This window comes from Dipodomys ordii, unplaced genomic scaffold, assembly GCF_000151885.1.
Source record: "Dipodomys ordii isolate 6190 unplaced genomic scaffold, Dord_2.0 Scaffold19, whole genome shotgun sequence".
NCBI lineage: Eukaryota > Metazoa > Chordata > Mammalia > Rodentia > Heteromyidae > Dipodomys > Dipodomys ordii.
The window spans coordinates 11,134,735-11,151,786 of record NW_012267235.1 but is presented as its reverse complement, the minus strand read 5'-3'; the positions used below and the strand labels follow the sequence as shown (position 1 = coordinate 11,151,786).

The window sequence follows — 17,052 nt, the reverse complement described above, 5'->3', positions numbered from 1 at the left end:
CCCAGGCCCAGAGTTCAGGCCCCACTACTGGACCCCAAAAAAAATAAAAATAAAAAGCCAGATGTGGAGCTGTGGCTTAAGTGGTAGAGTGCAAGCCTTGAGCAAAAGAAGCTCAGGGACAGTGCCCAGGCCCTGAGTTCGAGCCCCAGGACTGTTGCACGCGCGCACACGCACACACACAAAGCAGGACTGGAGGCATGACTCAAGTGGTAAACTGCCAACCAGGCAACCACAAGGCCTTTTCCCTCAGTTCAAACTCATTTCACCAAAAAGAAAAAGACCCCATATAAAAACAAAAAGGCTAAGGGTGTGGCTTGAATAGTAACATATTTGCCTAGCCTGTGCCAGGCTGAATTCAATCCTCATGCAAAATAAATATAGCATCCTTTATCTGTATGTGTGTGCATGCACACTTGCATGTATGTGTGCAGACACTGAGGTTACTGGGGACTGAATCCAGGACTTCAAGCATGACAATTTTCCAGTTGAGCCTTGTTTGTATTTTGCTTTTGAGATCAAGTCACTAACTTTGCCTAGACTGGCCTCAAACTCTGGTTCCTCCTGCTTCTGTTCTCCACCTACTAAGTAGTTGGAATTATAGGTGTAAACCGCTGTGCTTGGTTTACTTAATCTCTGTTAATTTTGGTGCTTTATGTCTCTAATAGCAAAACTAGTCTCTCTCTCTCTCTCCCTCCCTCCCTCTCTCCCCCCTCCCCCATCTCTCTCCTGTGCTGGTTTGAACTCAGGGACTGGGCATTGTCCCTTTGATATTTTGCTCAAGGTTGTTGCTCTATCACTACAGCTGTACTTTCAGCTTTTTTAGTGGTCAATGATCTCATGGTCTTTTCTGCTTGGGCTAGCTTTGAACTGTAATCCTCAAATCTCAGCCTCCTGAGTAGCTAGGATTACAAGTTTAGGCCACAGGTGTCTGGCTCTTAATCCTCTCTTCAAATGCATTAGCCCCCGACACCATTTTGCTTTTCACTGAAGTCCCTTCCATTATTCTGGATCATGTCAATGACCACCCAAAACTCACGACTTTCCTCCAGTAGTTTTCTCCATTGTTCCTTATCTTGGATTTTGCCATCACCTGATCTCCCACCTCCAGCTTTATTTATTCAAGCACCCTGTATCATACCATGACCTTCCTTCCATGTTGCTGCTGCTTCAGAGTCATCAAGGTCTCTGGTCCAACAACTATTTTCTCCCAGTCCATCTTTCCTTTTCTCTTTTCCTTCTTCCTCCAACTTCCTCTTCCAAGGTCCTTTTACTTGATTCAGTATCCATTCAATATCGTACCCATCTCACAAATTTTCAACTCAACAGCTATCTGAAAGCTAGAATAGGTAGAGGGCTGGGAAGGTGGCTCAGTGGTACAGCGCTTGCCTTGCATGCATGAGGCCCTGGGTTCGATTCCTCAGCACCACATAAGCAAAAAGAAAAAAGCCAGAAGTGGCGCTGTGGCTCAAGTGGTAGAGTGCTAGCCTTGAGCTGAAGAGCTGAGGGACAGCGCCCAGGCCCAGAGTTCAGGCCCCACAACCAGACCAAAAAAAAAAAAAAAAAAGTAGAATATGGTAGAATATGTGTCATTATGAAAACAGAATGGAAAGGAAAAAGAGATAAAGGCCCTAGGACTGCAGCCCAGGCCCAGAGTTCAGGCCCCACTACTGACCAAAAAAAAAAATCTCTTGAAGTTTTCTGCCCAGGCTGCTTCAAACTGCAATCCTCAGATCATAGCTTCCAGAGTAGCTAGGATTACAAGGTAAGCCACTACTGCTGGCTTCAAAGTTACCCTGTGTGTGTGTGTGTGTTGGTACTGGGGCACAAAATTAAACACCTGCCTTGCAGGGTACTGGAAGTGGAGATAGATCAAGTGGTAGAGCACTAACCTTGAATAAAAAAGCTAAAAGGATGGTTTCTGGGCCCTGAGTTTAAGCTCTACTACCAGCATGCGCGTGCACGTACACGCATGCACACACACACACACACACACACACACACACACACATGCATGCCTGCCTGCCTAGAAGTTTTGTATGTCTTGAACTGAGCTTATATATATATTTTTTTTTGGGGGGGGGCAGTCCTGGGCCTTGAACTCAGGGCCTGGGCACTGTCCCTGAGCTTCTTTTGCTTAAGGCTAGCACTCTACCACTTGAACCACAATGTCACTTCTAGCTTTTTCTGTGTATATGGTACTGAGGAATGGAATCCAGGGCTTCATGTGTGCTAGGTGAGCACTCTACCACTAAGCCACCTTTCCAGCCTAACTGCACATATATTACTGTCGGTTTTAGTCTATGCCTAATTACGGGAAGTGGACTACTGGCAGGGGTGGCAGAGAGGCAGCAGGCAGTTGCTGGATCCAGAGAAGGTGGTCTCTGGGCAGGCGGTTCAGAGAGGCTCTTTAGTGAGGGCGGTTTTCTCTAGGAAGGCCCCAGCCACAGTATCCTTTGGTTTCTGCTAGGCTAGTCTTCCACTGTAATCTCTCCAAACTTGGACTGAGATATTGAACCCAAGCCAGGGTATGGCCAAGGGGTTGAGGTTGTTGAGAAAGGAGGTGCGTGCCAGGCAGTTGCGAGTCTCCATGGCTGGTCAACCTGGCTTCTCAGCTATCTGCTGTTCTTTGGTGGCAGGGACCCAAGAACAAGTCTGTCACTGGACACTTGGGGGCAGCAAATAACTGGAGAGTGGAGAAGTGACACCGGCTGTGGTGGTGGTGGTGGGGTTGGGCAATCCTTGATGCCTCCTCTGGGCTTCTGGAATCCCCTTCTCTCTGTAGGAACACCTAGGGAACAGGGTCACCACCCCAGGCAGGCAGGGGCTTCAGCAGCTTCCTCTTCTCGTTTAGACTAGTGTAGCAGACAGAACAGGCACCATGCTGTGAAACCAGGAGCCCCATACAGCCAATCAGGTGAGTGTTAGCATGGGTCTTGGCCTGCTCCAAGAGAAATACTTAGATTAGGGCACTTTGGGTGCAGCCCAGACTTTTGGAGATCATCAAAGGAGGTGTGGCCTGATCACAAGTTAATACAAAGGGATTGGCTGGGAGTCAGTGGCTCGAACCTGTACTCTTACCTCCTCAGGAGGGTGAGATCTGAGGATCTTGGTTCGAAGTCAGCCTGGGAAGGAAAGTCCATGACACTGTTATCTCTAATCAAATAGCAAAAAACAGGGACTTAGAGATGTGGCTCATGTAGTGAAGCAAAAAAGCTCAGAGACAGTGCCTAGGCTCCAAGTTCAAACCCCAGTACTGGCACACCCATACCCACCCACACTCCCCCCGCCCTCCCCACAATCCAAGGGGAAGTAAAATCTCTAGGAAGGGACAGGGAGGGGGACTGAGAAGAGGGGAGCCAGGCTACTAGCTTGGGTCGCTGTGAGTAGTTTTCTTACTGAAATTAGATCGGAACACATTCAGGAAGAAAGCTGGCTTTGTTTAGGAAGCACTGTGTTTGAGGTGTTGCTGGTACATGGTTATCTAGAGAGAAGAGTGTGGGTGGCAGAAAAAGAGGAAGCTGAAAAACAATGAATAGTTACCACTATCTTGTCTAACCAGTTGGGTGGCTTTCCATCCATCTGAAACTCTGGACTATTCTGAGATTGCACCCAGAAGGCATCCAGGGCAATGGAAGGAACTCTTTCTCCCTCACAGAGGCCTAGCTCAGCTGCTTCCAGTTTTACCCTGAGGTAAACTCCTCTCTCTTTCAGATCTTTTCCCAACAAATGCTCATAGCTCTTCCTGTCTCACCTGCCAGAACTTGCAAGGAAATGGCCTTGGTCAAATAAAGCAGAAGGAAAACAGCCATCAGGGCTGCCATTTGCCACCATACCTCCATTTTCCATTTGAGTGTCTAAATCACTTCCTTCCCCCCAAAAAAACTAGAATATGTGTTTGGGAGGGGAAGAATTGGTGGGGGGAAAAAATCACAACTGCTGACTGACTACATCTATAATCCTAGTTACCCAGGAGGCTGAGATCTGAGCATTGTGGTTCGAAGACAGCCCAGGCAGGAAAGTCCATGAGACTCTTATCTCCCATTAACCACCAGAAAACTAGAAATGGAGTTGTGATTTTGAGTGGTAGAACACTAGTCTTGAGCGAAAGAGCTTAGGGACAGCACCTAGGCCCTGAGTTCAAGTCCCATAGACTATGATGATGATGATGATAACAATCACAAATGCTGAGCGCCAGTGGCTCACACCTATAATCCTAGCTACTCAGCAGGCTGAGATCTAAGGATCACAATTTAAAGCACCAAGAAAAAAAAAATCACAATTCAAATTAAGGGCTGCCAGAACCAAGTTGGGAGGAATAACACATTCAGGGAGTGGTAGGGACAGGTTCTGTTAGCCAGCTCCAGACCCAGGGTCTTTAGGGCAAAAGTTCTAAGGTTTATGGTGCAGTTGTCCCTGCCAGGCTGCTACTATTACTAGAATGAGTCTCAAAACTCACATTGAGGCTGGGTACTGGTAGCTCATGTCTATAATCCTAGCTGCTCAAGAGGCTGAAATCTGAGGATCATTGTTCAAAGCCAGCCTGGGCAGGAAAGTCTGTGAGACTCTACTCTCCAAGTAGCTACCACAAAGCCAGAAGTGGAGCTGTGGCTCAACATGGTAGAGCAACTAACTAGAGCAAAAGAGTTCAGGGATAGCTTCCAGGCCCTGAGTTCAAGCCCCATGTCCAACAAAAAAACAAAACAAAAATAGAAAAAACTTATATTGAGGCTTGATCTCCAATACCATATTGTTGGAGGTAGAGCTTAGTGACAGGTGTGAGAATCATGACAAAGTCTGAACGAATGAAACTCTTTCAGCCATCAGTTCTCAATGGTGGAACTAGACTGGTTAGACTAGTTATGGCTAGAAGAGGTTGTTATAAGCAAAGTCTTCCCTATATTTTTGGGGGGGCCTGATCCTGGGGCTTGAACTAGATGCTGTCCCTGAAGTTTCTTTCCTTCTTTCTCTTTCTTTCCTTCCTTCCTTCCTTCCTCTTTCCTTTCTTTCTTTCTTTCTTTCTTTCTTTCTTTCTTTCTTTCTTTCTTTCTTTCTTTCTTTCTTTCTTCCTTTCTCAAAGCTAGAGCACTATCACCTGAGCCACATCTCCACTTCTGGCTTTTTGATGGTTACTTAGATTTAAGAGTCTCAGGGCTTTTCTGCCTGGGCTGGCTTTGAATCACAATCCTCGGATCTTGGCCTCCTAAGCAGCAAGGATTTTAGATGTGAGCCACTGGCCCCAGGCCATCCTAGGGTTTTCTCTCTTATGTACATGTCCACTTACTCTTCTATTTTCTGTCATGAGTTGAATCAGCATGAGGTCCTTACCAATTAGATGTGGCTACCCAATCATAACTATGAGTTGAATAACCCTTTTCATCTCCCTGACACTGGGGCTTGTATTCAGTTCCTCATACTTGCTCAGCTTGCTTGCTCTTGCCTGTTTTGGCAATGGAATCTCATAGACTTTTCTGTCAGGGGTGGCTTTAAACCTCACATCTCAGACCCCTGAATAGCTAGTATTACTACAGATGTGAACCACTGGTGGACAATTAGACCTTTTTTTTTTTTTTGGTCAGTCGTGGGGTCTGAAGTCTGAGCCTGGGCGCTGTCCCTCAGCTCTTCAGCTCAAGGCTAGCGCTCTACCAGTTGAGCCACAGTGCCACATCTGGCTTTTTCTGTTTATGCGGTGCTGAGGAATTGAACCCAGGGCCTCATGCATGCAATGCAAGCACTCTACCACTGAACCACCTACCCAGTCCCCAATTAGACCTTTTTGAAAATTTTTTTTCATGGTGGCATTCAAGTTTGAACTCATGAACTCACATTTTCTGGGAAGGTGCTGTACTGATGATAAGTCTATTTTTAAAAAAGATGTGAATGGCAGAGTCAGAGGCATTGGACCCCATTGTTGGGGAGGACATAGGGTCAACTGTGTAGTGACTTATGGGTAAGAACACAGGCACCCTTCCCCTTTCATTTTTTCCTCTCCTCACCATTAAATCCCCCATTTTCCTATTTCGGTCATTGACATCTCCATTTCTCTTGGCCAGGCCTCTTCCTTTAGTGTGTGTGTGTGTGTGTGTGTGTGTGTGTGTGCTGGCACTAAGGCTTGAACTTAGGGCTAGGCACTGTTCCTTAGTTTTTTTCTGCTCAAGGCTGGTACTCTACCACTTGAGCCATGCCACCACTTCTGGCTTTTTGCTGGAGATAAGTGTCTCACAAACTTTCCTGCCTAGGCTGTTTTTTTGATTTGTTTTTGTCGGTCGTGGGGCTTGAACTCTGTGCTTGGGCGCTGTCCCTGTGCTCTTCAGCTCAAGGGGAGCACTCTACCACTTGAGCCAAAGTGCCACTTCTGGTTTTCTAGAGGTTTATGGGAGATAAAAATCTCACAGACTTTACTGCCTGGGCTGGCTTTGAACCTCGATCCTCAGATCTCAGCCTTCTGAGTAACTAGAATTATAGGCGTGAGCCACCGGCATCCGGCCGTAGGCTGGGCTTACTCTGTCTTCAGATCTCAGTCTCTTGAGTAGCTAGCCGGTTTCTATCTTTAAACCTGTTTTTCATACCTGGTAGGTCACCCATATTCAGACAAGGCATTAAAGAAGGGGATGTCCCAGGGGTACAGAAGCAGCCAGTTGCAGGTCTACAACTAGAAGGCTGAGACCTGGACTCACAATCACACCGAGGAAAGTGGCTGAGGTCCATCTGGGTTAACAGATCTGTCCAGTGATACCTATTATCCTGGACCTATTATCCTGTGGGTTTCTCCTCTAATCTAACCTCTTCCTCTTGATTCATAAATAGGCTTGTGTCCAGTCCTGATCATTCTATGTCTTTGGAGGTCTCTTTAAAAAATTTCTGATCTGCGTGGTTGCTTACAAGCAGTCAGAGTCAGTATTGCCCTGGGAGGGGACTGGTAATAGTTGGGCAGAAATGGGAAGAAAGGACAGAAAGGGTTTGTTTCTCCTTGTCTCAGTGAGGAAGCACAGAGGAGGTCCTTATAATAACCCAGTGTCCTTGATTTTTCATGACTAGTCTTCTCCCTCTATGGCCTACAGAATTTCCCTCTAAAGTTCCCTAAGGAACAAAATGAGTTCTGTCCTGAAACAGTTTCAAATTCAAGTACAGCCAATCTCACTTAATCCTAACAGTATTCTAGAGATGAGAAAAGAGGCTCAGAGAGAAGTCTGATGCTTGCAGTAAGAAATGAGTTTGTAAGGCATTGTTGGCTCTGTCTGTAATCCTAGCTACTCAGGAGGCTGAGATCTGAGGGTTGCAGTTCAAAGCCAGCCCAGGCAGGAAAGTCCATGAGATTTTTTTTTTTGTCAGTCATGGGACTTGAACTCTTTGCCCAAGTGCTGTCCCTCAGCTCTTCAGCTCAAGGGAAGTGCTCTACCACTTGAGCCACCGCACCACTTCAGGTTTTCTGGTGGTTAACTGGAGATTAGAGTCTCACAGACCATCTCCTGAGTAACTAGGATTACAGGCGTGAGTCACTGGCGTCCGGCTCCTGAGACTCTTATCTCTAATTAACCACCAGAAAAACTCAAAGGTTGCAGAGTGCTACCCTTGAGCAGAAAAGCTCAGAGTGCCCAGGCCCTGAGTTCAAGCCCCATGATCAACCAAAAAACAAGAAGAAAAGAAAAGAAAAAAAAATGAGTTCAAGCTGGACATGGTGGTGCTCTCCTGTAATGCCAACATTCAGGAAACGGAGGCAAAAGAATAGCAAGTTCAAGATTAGCCTAAACTATATAGTAAGACTATGTTGAGAGAGAGAGAGAAAGAGAGAGAGAGAGAGAAGGAACTGGGGAGTCCAAGCTTCTTACGTTCTACAAAAATTCTGTAGAGAGCTGGGGTGAAGCTCAATAGTAAAGCATTTGCTTAGGATGTGAAAAGCCCTGGGCACTTCAGCAGCACCTAAATAAGCAAACAAGCAAACAAAAACTACCTGGGTTTTGGCAGTACAGGCCTATAACCCTAGCTTCTGAAAAGGCTGAAAAGGCAGAGATCTGAGGATCCTGGCTCAAAGCCAGCCTGGGAAGACAAAGCCTTGAGACTCTTATTTTCTAATTAAACATCAAAAAATCTAGAAGTGGAGGCATAGCTTAAGTGATTGAGAACCAGAAGTGAGCAAAAAAGCCAAGTGAGAATGAGAGGCCCCCAATGAAAAGCCCAACACACACACACACACAAACACACGCGCGCGAGCACACATACACACAAAGCAAACCAATAAAAAAACTAATCAAACAAAACCCTGTATTTGGCAATGTTCATTGCTTCCTGTTGCCCATTTCTCCCTTTTCCCTCCCTTCTTCTCCTTGCCAAACTGATATACTGACATTCCCCAGCACATACTTTCTTATCTCCAAGTCTTCCCACCTACATTTTATTGGCTAGAATACCATAGGGTGCCCTGGTGAACTCTCTCAACCTTACAATTGGGGTGAAGGGATAATGAAATACAATAGAAGGAGTGAACTGTTTAAATGAAATATAATAGAAGGGGTGAACTTAAAGAACACTGTATGTTTGTATGGAATTATAAAAATGAAAACTTTTTTTTTTTTGTGCGTCATGGGGCTAGAACTTTGAGCCTGGGCACTGTCCCTCAGCTCTTCAGCTCAAGACTAGTGTTCTATAACTTGAGCCACAGTGCCACTTCTGGTTTTCTGGTGGTTAATTGGAGGTAAGTCTGATGGACTTTCCTGCCTGGGCTGGTTTTGAACTGAGATCTGAAGATCTCAGCCTCCTGAGGAGCTAGGATTACAGGCATGAGCCACCAGTGCCCCGGTAAGAAAACTCCTTATAGTATCAATGTATTCCAAAAGAAAATGGAGGATTACAGGTGTGAGCCACCAGTGCCAGCTCAGAAAACTCCTTATAGTATTAATGTATGCCAAAAGAAAATGGAAAGGCCTGGCACTGGTTGGCTTATGCCTGAAATCCTAGCTACTCAGGAGGCTGAGATCTGAAGCTCATGGTTCAACGCCAATGTGGGCAGGAAAGTCTGTGAAATTCATCTCCAACTAACCACCGGAAAAGCCTAAGAGTAGAGCTATGGCTCAAAGTGGTAGGTAGAGTGCTAGCCTTGAGTGAAAAAGCTCAGGAATAGCACCTATATTGAGATCAAGCCTCATGACTGACCAAAAAAAGAAAAGAAAATGGAAAGAAAGAAGGAAGGGAAACAAAGGAAGGAGGAGAGGGCTGTGTCTCAAATTTCCTCTCTATGGTCAGCCCTTCATATAGGGATTGTTAATGTAAGGTTCTAGTAAGTATGTACCCTTTAGTTTCATTTTACTCAAGTGTTAGGCTCCAGATGGCATCAGTATGGGAATCACTTTGTCTAGTTCTTTTTTGGGAAGTAGGGACCGGAACCTTTGAGGGCTTAGTGGCCTTCAGGGTTCCAGACACTGGCAATTATAGGTTTATTCAGTCACTCAACAATAGGCTTGTTATGCTCTAAATTCTGTGCCAGGTGTTGGGGATCATGATGAATAGAGAAATTAATTGGAAGGTTATGGTTGAACAAATACTTAAAAGAACACTCTGAAAATCTGTAAAAGAAAAACAACAGAGTTTAATCTATGCTTCCGTCCAGGTGTGCGGGTAGAAGAGCGTGTCCCAAGCTTTCCCAAAGTAAAGATTTGAGGGGATTAGATTTGTAATCTCAGACAGGGTGTCGCTTTCAGGAAGTAGGTGTGAGGCCTGAATCTTAACCGAGACCTACACCTGGACCTCTTGTTTCTTTAATTCTCAGCATGGGACCCAGGGACCCGTGGTCTGGCTAGCAGCCCACTCGCTGTCAATTGGCCCCAGGACACCCTGTAACGACTCTCTGGACTCGGGAGACCGCACCTAGACACGGGAGCCTTCGATGGATAGCTATCCTTAAGAAGGGCTCCAAATGACCTTCTTAGAAGGTGCGATCCCTTTAAAAGGAGGAGTCCGGCGGGCGCAGGCGTCACAAATCCTAAATCCAGACTGGACCTGCGCGCCTGATCCGGAGGTCCCGCCCCGCGCCCTCCCAAGGCCCCTGCTTCCCAGAGCGGCCTCGCCGGGCCCCGCCCTCAGAAGGCGGACGCTGATTGGCCAGCTCGGCGGCGGGGCGGGGCTGAATCTTAAAGGACCAGGAACTAAGCAAACGGAGGAGACCGGGTGGTGGCTTCGAAACCCTGGGGGTGCGGGTGGGAGATGCCACGAAGCCCCATATGGGTTTCTTTAAAAACCCTTTAGTCTCCATACCCTAATCCCGGGACCATGGAACCCACAAGAGACTTCCCATTGTTTGGGGGCGCCTTCTCCGTCATCCTCCCTCCAGGGGCTATTGATGTCAGGTGAGAAGGTCCAGGCGTCCCTGGAGCCCGATCGGGTGGGTGGCGGGAAGAAGCTGGAGTCACCAGGGTCTACTTCGCCTCTTTCCTCTAGCGACCTTCGACCCGTTCCGGATAACCAAGAAGTGTTCTGCCACCCAGAGACCGACCAGAGCCTGATCGTGGAACTTCTGGAGCTGCAGGCCCACGTGCAGGGCGAAGCGGCTGCGCGGTGCGGGGGGCCGGCCAATGGGCGGGGCCTGGGCCGAGGAAGCGGGCGGGGCCTGGGCCCGGACGTTTTTTTGTTTGTTTGTTTTGGCTTTTAGTTTGTTTTCCTGAAGCAGAACTTAAAGGCCAAAAAGTGAGAGACCTAGACTTCAACATGCTCAGGGGTGGGGTGGGGCGCCCAGGGACCTTGACCCTTCTCTCCCACCCCAGATACCATTTTGAGGACGTCGGCTGGGTGCAGGAGGCTAGGATCCAGCAGGTGGAGTCGGTGCAACCCCTCACTTTGGAGAACCTGGCCCTGCGGGGCTGCTGCCAAGAAGCCTGGCTCCTCTCTGGGAAACAGCAGATAACTAAAGGGAGCCAGCAGGTGAGGGGCTGGGAGGGTAGGATGCCCTAGAAGGGTGTATGGCTCCAAGGGTCCAAATAAACAGCCTGACATCCCTTTAGGTAGCAAAGGATGTGACACTCCATCAGGCTTTGCTTCGGCTGCCCCAGTACCAAACTGATCTCTTGCTCACCTTCAACCAACCCCCGTAAGGAGGCAGGAAAGGGTGGGAATGTTATGACTGGTCTCCAGACTGGGTGGGCAGAGCAGGGAGTTGGGCTGGTGGGGTCCTTTTCAAGGAGGGAGGAATAGGCCCGAGGTTTGGGATCAATCCCTGTGGGTCCTAGGGAACCGGAAGTGGGATCTTCCAAACCTCAATCCTGGATGATGTTCTGTCTTCTTCTGTTTTCCCACCCATAAGCTCTGAGAACAGGTCATCTCTTGGTCCTGAAAATCTGTCACCTCCACCCTGGAGCCTGAGTAACTTTGAACAACTAGTGACCAGTCTGACCCTCCATGATCCCAACATCTTTGGTCCCCAGTAAAGATTCCTGAAGCATTGCGTGATGCTGCTGAGAATTTAGGGACCCAGTTCTGGAAGGGTGGAGGAAAAAGAGGTGAATACCCCGGGGTTCCTTTTACTTCTCTGTGCATAAACATAAGACACCTCCTCTCTGCAGAAATAAATTTGCTTTATAACCAATATCATGATTGTGCCTTTGAATCTAACAGGACACCTGGTTCTTCTCAGTTCCCTTTGGTCTTGGATGGTAAAGTTTTAAAGCTGTGCGTGGGAACAAGAGGAACCTAAGGCTGGCAGTGGAAACAGGGAAGAAATCACTTTGGAGTGACTGGTTCAGCCCTGAGGACAGGGGTGCGGAGGATACAAGGGGTTGAATGGGAAGGTTTAAAGCAACAACACCCAAAGAAAGAAAGGAAACTACTACTTGGAGTGATTCAACCCTGAGAGAATAGATAGAGGGTGGGGTTGGCTCTCCCGCTTAGGCGGATGAAAAGACACATGGTTTATAGTCACCAAGGCATAGTAGTAGAGGCAAAAGTATGTGAGAAAGTGTCAATTTGGTGGCACGTGCGAGAGCCGCTGTTATTTAGTGTACGTGTGGTAGAGAAAGCGCAGCTGGTCCCAGAAGAAGAGAGAGAGGATGGTGTGGGGCCCAAGGCGGAAGTAGGAAGCGCCTATACCCTTGTACATGCCCCAAATGCCCTCTGTCCGAGCTGTCTGCAGCAGAGCGTCCAGGATTCCCCGGTACATGAGGCCCTGGACATGTTGGAGGGGAAGGAGCTTGTCAGAGTCCAGCAGCGGTCTCATCTCTGCAGACTGCATTTGAGGCTCTCCCTTCTACACCCACAGTCTGCTGCTCCCTGCCCCCCTCCCAGATTTGCCTGCTTGTCTGCACCCCAAAGCACTCCCTTACCTTGCCATGAGTATCTGTGGGTTGGTTATAGAGCCTGGTACTGGCCACATCAAATGGTGTCATGGCCATGACTACTGCAATGCCACTCACCATGGCAGCGGCCAGAGCCACCTTCCAGCTCTGGGGAGGAAAGATCTACAGGAGAGAAAAGCTTAGTCAGCTTTTGTTTTTGTTTTTGGGTCCGGTTGTGAGGCCTGAACTCTGGGCCTGGGCGCTGTCCCTCAGCTCTTCAGCTCCAGGCTAGCACTCTACCACTTGAGCCACACCACTACTTCCTGCTTTTTTCTTTTTGCTTATGTGGTGCTGAGGAATCGAACCCAGGGCCTCAGGCATGCAAGGCAAGCGCTCACCACTGAGCCACCTTCCCAGCCCCGCTTAGTCTGTTTTATAGCGAATTATTCATCTCCTAGGGCAGGACAGGCCCTGCTTCTACCCTACTAGTATGATAACAGTATGTGGGAGGAAGGTCAGCATGCTCTGCGGGCTCCAGTATCCCTTTCTAGATGGAAGTGACTAGAGAATCTTGGGAAGAACCTGAGAAGTCAGTGAACCCCAAACCCTCCTATTGCTTGTTCCCTTCCTTACATCTGAATGTTGACACCAGCCCCTCACCTCCCTTGGCCCAATCCCTATCCCATTCCCAGGAAGGTCCCACCCCTTCCCAGGAAGTACCTCCCACTGGCTCAAGAGGTCCTTGGTGGATGAGAAGGTGCACAGCTGGGTAGAGGAACCGACGACAACTCTGGGCAGGCCTCCCAAGGCCCCACGCCATAACCCCATCAGACCATGTTTCTGGCCAATGTCCGTTAGTGCCTGAAACATGCCCTGGTGGGGGGAAGACCATGGGGGTGGGGTTCAGTCACCCCAGCATCAGGGGCTGTCACCACTATCACTGGCAAGGATCAGTCTTTAATAAGCACCTATTGTCCAAACAACCAATTCGATGTGGGCTTAGAGCCCGAGAATATGGGCCTTCAGTATTTGCCATACCTCCCCATCCCAGAGTAAGGGCTGAAGTAAGAGGGAAGTGAGGACATTAGTAGATCAAGAGAATGAGGCAGGAGAAATGGGCAGGAGGTCTGAAGAACAAGGGTATGTGAGGGTCCAGGTGGGCCTGGATTAATGTTATTGGATAGAATAGTGGTCAGGGTTGGAGCGGCTGGGGGCAAGCAGAAAGCTGGGGGAAAAAAAATGGGAGAGGGTGGTCAGGTATAATGGTTTGGGGAACCCTCACCTGGTGCTTATACTGGTGCCCTACCGCAATTTCAGAGGCTGCTTGTGCCTGTAAGTGCGTCTTCACCTGGGGAAGAGAGAATATTACAACTTGTACCCCAGTGGCCATTGGCCACTGCCATTGCCACAGGCCATTGCCTGACCCGCTCCCCTTATACTTCTTCCAGGGTATTAAGCAATGAACACCCCCCCACCCTTTAATCTGATAATTATTGTTGTTCCCACTTAGCAGATTGGTCTTGAGACTCTGTGTCCCTTGGCTGCAGTCCCAAGGGATAGATCTCCTAGCACTGCAAGATACCCTGCCCCCTCCAATTCCTCCTTCTCCTGGGGCTGAGGGGTGGGGGTGGGGTGGAGAGGTTGGAGAATGACATTTCCTAAGACTGGTTGTTAAGCAAGACCTGGGTTCTGTGCCTCTTATGCCAGTTCCCATTCTCAGGTCAGATTTCCAGCTACCACCTCAATCAGATTCCCCTCTTAGACTCTGGCCACCGTCAACTTTCTAGCTACCAGGGTCCATAGGGGCAGGTGATCAGCTGACTTTGAAGAGGCCACTGTCTCTAAATTGAATACCTTACAAGTGAGACTAAGTGGGCTTTTCCACAAAATGCACTGCTTCTCACTCTCTTAACTACACTAAGCATGGCCTAGCCTCAGCAATAAACAGCTGTGTGACCTTGAAGCGGTCACTTTCCCTCTCTGGGCCTCATGTTCCCAGCCCTTGACCTATAGCTAATAATTCAAAAGAGTACACTGTGAAGTTGTAATTCTGGGGTACCCAGGCCTTCCAGATCCCTATAATCACTGATACATGTTACTCAAATCTTCAGCTTCCCCTCCACAAATCCAACCTAAATAAATAGCATAAAACATTAGCAAAAATAATAAAAGCAGTACTATTAAAAATGCTTATCTATGCCAGGATTTGTGCTAGTGTCCTCATTTGTCTTCCTTAGTGCTCCCTAGGGTCACAAAAAGGTTGCTGCAATTATCTCAATTTCACAGGTGTGGCAATTGAAGAATTGAAGTTCAACAATGAATAATTCTCCTCTCTCTCTCTCACTAGGGCTTGAACTCAGGGCCTGGGAGCTGTCTCTTAGCTTTTTTGCTCAAGGCTGACACTCTACCACTTGATCCACAGCTCTACCTCACTTTTTCGGTAGTTAACTGTTTTGTGTTTTTTTTTTTTCTTTTTGTCGGTCATGGGGCCTGATCTCTGGGCCTGGGTGCTGTCCCTCAGCTCTTCAGCTCAAGGCTAGTACTCTACCACTTGAGCTACAGCACCACTTTCGGATTTTTCTGCTTATGTGGTGCTGAGGAATTAAATCCAGGGCCTCATGTATGCTAGGCAAACACTCTACCACTGAGCCACCTTCCCAGCCCCTTGGTAGTTAATTGGAAGATAAGAGTCTCACAGACTTTCCTGCCTGGGCTGGCTTCAAACAGTAATTCTAAGATCTCAGCTTTTGAGTAGATAGGATTATAGGTGTGAGGCACTAGCACCCAGCTACAGTGAGTAATTTTCAAATTCAAGCTATGCGTGCCAGGAAGACTGATTCCCATAATCTTGACTGAAGTCCATAATCTTCTTCAACATATCTGACTATTTGCACTGTTTGGGTGTGCACAGAGCAGATCAGAAGGCCTTAACAACCTACTAGCAATTTTGTAATACTCTCCCCTTCTTTGCAAGGGGACAACACCCTGCCACCTACGCTCTTGTGAAGGACCAGACCCTCACTCTACCCCAAGGTTCTGCCCCTGAGGACCCCAGGTAAGACCACCTCTTTCTCCTTACCATGTAGATGGGACTCCCCAGATAGGCTCCCATGATTCCAGCCAGGGCCCCAGCTGCTGCGCTGTGGACAGGACTCAGGTTGCCATCAGCTGTGTGCAGGTAGCCCTTAGCCTCAGCCAGCCCATAGGTGCCTAGGCGGATGCCATTCATCAGGAATTGGTATAAGAGTGCAGGTGCCAGGCCTTTCTGTAGTGCAGCCAGGCCATCCACCTTGCCGATAGTGAAGAAAGCGTGGAAGACATTGCGGTAGTGTCGCTGGTAGGTGCCCGGGGCCTGCAGTTCTCCCTGCAGTTGCATTCTGGTTTTTACAACCTCCAGGGGATTGGTGAACACACAGGCCCCACAGGCTGCTAGACCGCTCATCAAGAAGTCCATAGTGGGACAGCAGTTGGCCAGCAAAGGGAAGCAAGGGAGCAGGCTTGAAGTCAGGGGAAGACTTGGTTTCTGCAGCCCAGGCTGCACGAAGTAAGAATTTAGAGGTTTCAAGTTAAGTGTCAGGGTCAAACGTCAAGGAGTGAAGGGTTAGTTCGAATTCGGGAGTCAGAAACTGGCTTAGAGAGAGAGGAGTGTAGGAGAGTTTGGCGAGGTTATGACGGGTCCCTGGCGGTCAAGAGCTTATGGGGTCAAGGAAGGGCAGAAGTCAGGAAGGAGTGGCAGGAGGTGACAGGTGGGATGCAGGGGTTAGCCGCAGGGAGCCGGGATATGAAAGGTGATGAGGCAGGGGAAGAGAAAGCCCACAGGAGAAAAAGGATCCGCGATCCGCAGGTGTCCTCGAGAAAGTCACCGGGCTGGATCGAGAGAGAAGTCGGGACCCCGGCTCGGGGTGAGCTTTCCAAGGAGCTACTAGCGCCCGAGCACCGCCGGTGTAGTCTTGGGGAGGCCGGGCCGCCACACTCCTGGCACCGCACCGCGGCGCCAATGGGGATTCTCTGACAGCTGCAGCGGGAGCCTCAGCCAATCAGCGCAGAGACAGTCGGCAGCCAATGGGAGGAGCCTTCGGCAACCTCGCTCCGGAACCGGTGACGAACCTTTCGGGATTAACTCTCCCCACCCCGGGGCTGGGGGAGGCTGGAAGGGGGCGGGCGGCCCTACGGCGCTGCGCAACCGCGCGCGCACCTGGGCGCACCGGGCGGGTTTGTTTCTGGCGGGGAGGAGTTGGATCTGGGGTGCCTGGGTAGAGGCAAAGGCTGAGCGCAGAAGCAGCAGTACCTCGGGGGTACCCACCCTGAGGTTCTGTCTTCCTCTGTGCATCTCGGGGTGGGCGGTCTAAATGTGTCGACGCCCACCTCCAGCCAACCGGGAAGCGACGTCCCCAGATGGGACACAGCTGCTGACTTGCCACCCATCTCCTAAGACTAAATAAAACGTTCTAGGGTTCTAGCGCCAGGAGTGTGGTTGTGCCTGAAGGGAACTGCATTCCCGTTTGATACGATTCCTTCGGTCGTGAGGCTTGAACTCTGGGCCTGGGCGCTGTCCCTCAGCTCTTCAGCTCAAGGCGAGACCTCTACCACTTGAGCCACAGCACTACTTCTGGTTTTCTGGTGGTTAATTGGAGAGAAGAGTCTCACAGACGTTCCTGCCAGGGCTCGCTTTGAACTGTGATCCTCAGAGCTCAGCCTCCTGAGTAGCTAGGATTACAGGTGTGAGCCACTGGCGCCTGGCATCTGAGTCATTCCTTTTGTATTTTGATTTTTGAGACAGGGTCTCACTAGATACTGA

The 17,052-nt window shown here is 49.1% G+C and overlaps 2 protein-coding genes across 4 annotated transcripts; one reads left to right on the top strand and one right to left on the bottom strand.

Annotated features, from left to right (window-relative positions):
• Positions 1 to 9,570: 9,570 nt before the first annotated feature.
• On the top strand, positions 9,571 to 11,569 carry Rangrf (RAN guanine nucleotide release factor). 2 transcript variants are annotated; one of them, XM_013013387.1, is made up of 5 exons: positions 9,573 to 10,337; positions 10,429 to 10,545; positions 10,752 to 10,908; positions 10,989 to 11,074; positions 11,288 to 11,569. In XM_013013387.1, the coding sequence occupies exons 1-5, from the start codon at positions 10,261 to 10,263 to the stop codon at positions 11,409 to 11,411; spliced, it is 561 nt and encodes a 186-aa protein (XP_012868841.1). In that variant the 5' UTR covers positions 9,573 to 10,260; the 3' UTR covers positions 11,412 to 11,569. The 2 variants fall into 2 exon arrangements, with proteins under 2 accessions (XP_012868840.1, XP_012868841.1); XM_013013386.1 differs by having other exon boundaries at positions 9,571 to 10,545.
• Slc25a35 (solute carrier family 25, member 35) lies at positions 11,542 to 16,027 on the bottom strand. Of its 2 annotated transcripts, XM_013013384.1 has the most exons (5): positions 15,334 to 16,027; positions 13,537 to 13,602; positions 12,975 to 13,127; positions 12,303 to 12,437; positions 11,542 to 12,145 (listed from the first exon to the last, which is right to left on the bottom strand). In XM_013013384.1, exons 1-5 carry the CDS (start codon positions 15,706 to 15,708, stop codon positions 11,972 to 11,974), a joined length of 903 nt encoding a protein of 300 aa, XP_012868838.1. In that variant the 5' UTR covers positions 15,709 to 16,027; the 3' UTR covers positions 11,542 to 11,971. The 2 variants fall into 2 exon arrangements, with proteins under 2 accessions (XP_012868838.1, XP_012868839.1); XM_013013385.1 differs by lacking the exon at positions 12,975 to 13,127.
• Positions 16,028 to 17,052: the final 1,025 nt, after the last annotated feature.

What these genes read in the sequence shown, in the direction of transcription:
- Rangrf (XM_013013386.1), top strand. Translation starts at nt 10,331, where the DNA reads ATGTCAGGTGAGAAGGTCCAGGCGTCCCTGGAGCCCGATCGGGTGGGT. An exon ending in CAGGGCGAAGCGGCTGCGCG is followed by an intron (nt 10,546 to 10,751) that starts GTGCGGGGGGCC and finishes CTCCCACCCCAG; the next exon opens with ATACCATTTTGAGGACGTCG. An exon ending in CTCACCTTCAACCAACCCCC is followed by an intron (nt 11,075 to 11,287) that starts GTAAGGAGGCAG and finishes CCCACCCATAAG; the next exon opens with CTCTGAGAACAGGTCATCTC.
- Slc25a35 (XM_013013384.1), bottom strand. Translation starts at nt 15,708, where the DNA reads ATGGACTTCTTGATGAGCGGTCTAGCAGCCTGTGGGGCCTGTGTGTTC. An exon ending in ACCTCTTGAGCCAGTGGGAG is followed by an intron (nt 12,438 to 12,974) that starts GTACTTCCTGGG and finishes TCTCTCCTGTAG; the next exon opens with ATCTTTCCTCCCCAGAGCTG. An exon ending in CCACAGATACTCATGGCAAG is followed by an intron (nt 12,146 to 12,302) that starts GTAAGGGAGTGC and finishes CAACATGTCCAG; the next exon opens with GGCCTCATGTACCGGGGAAT.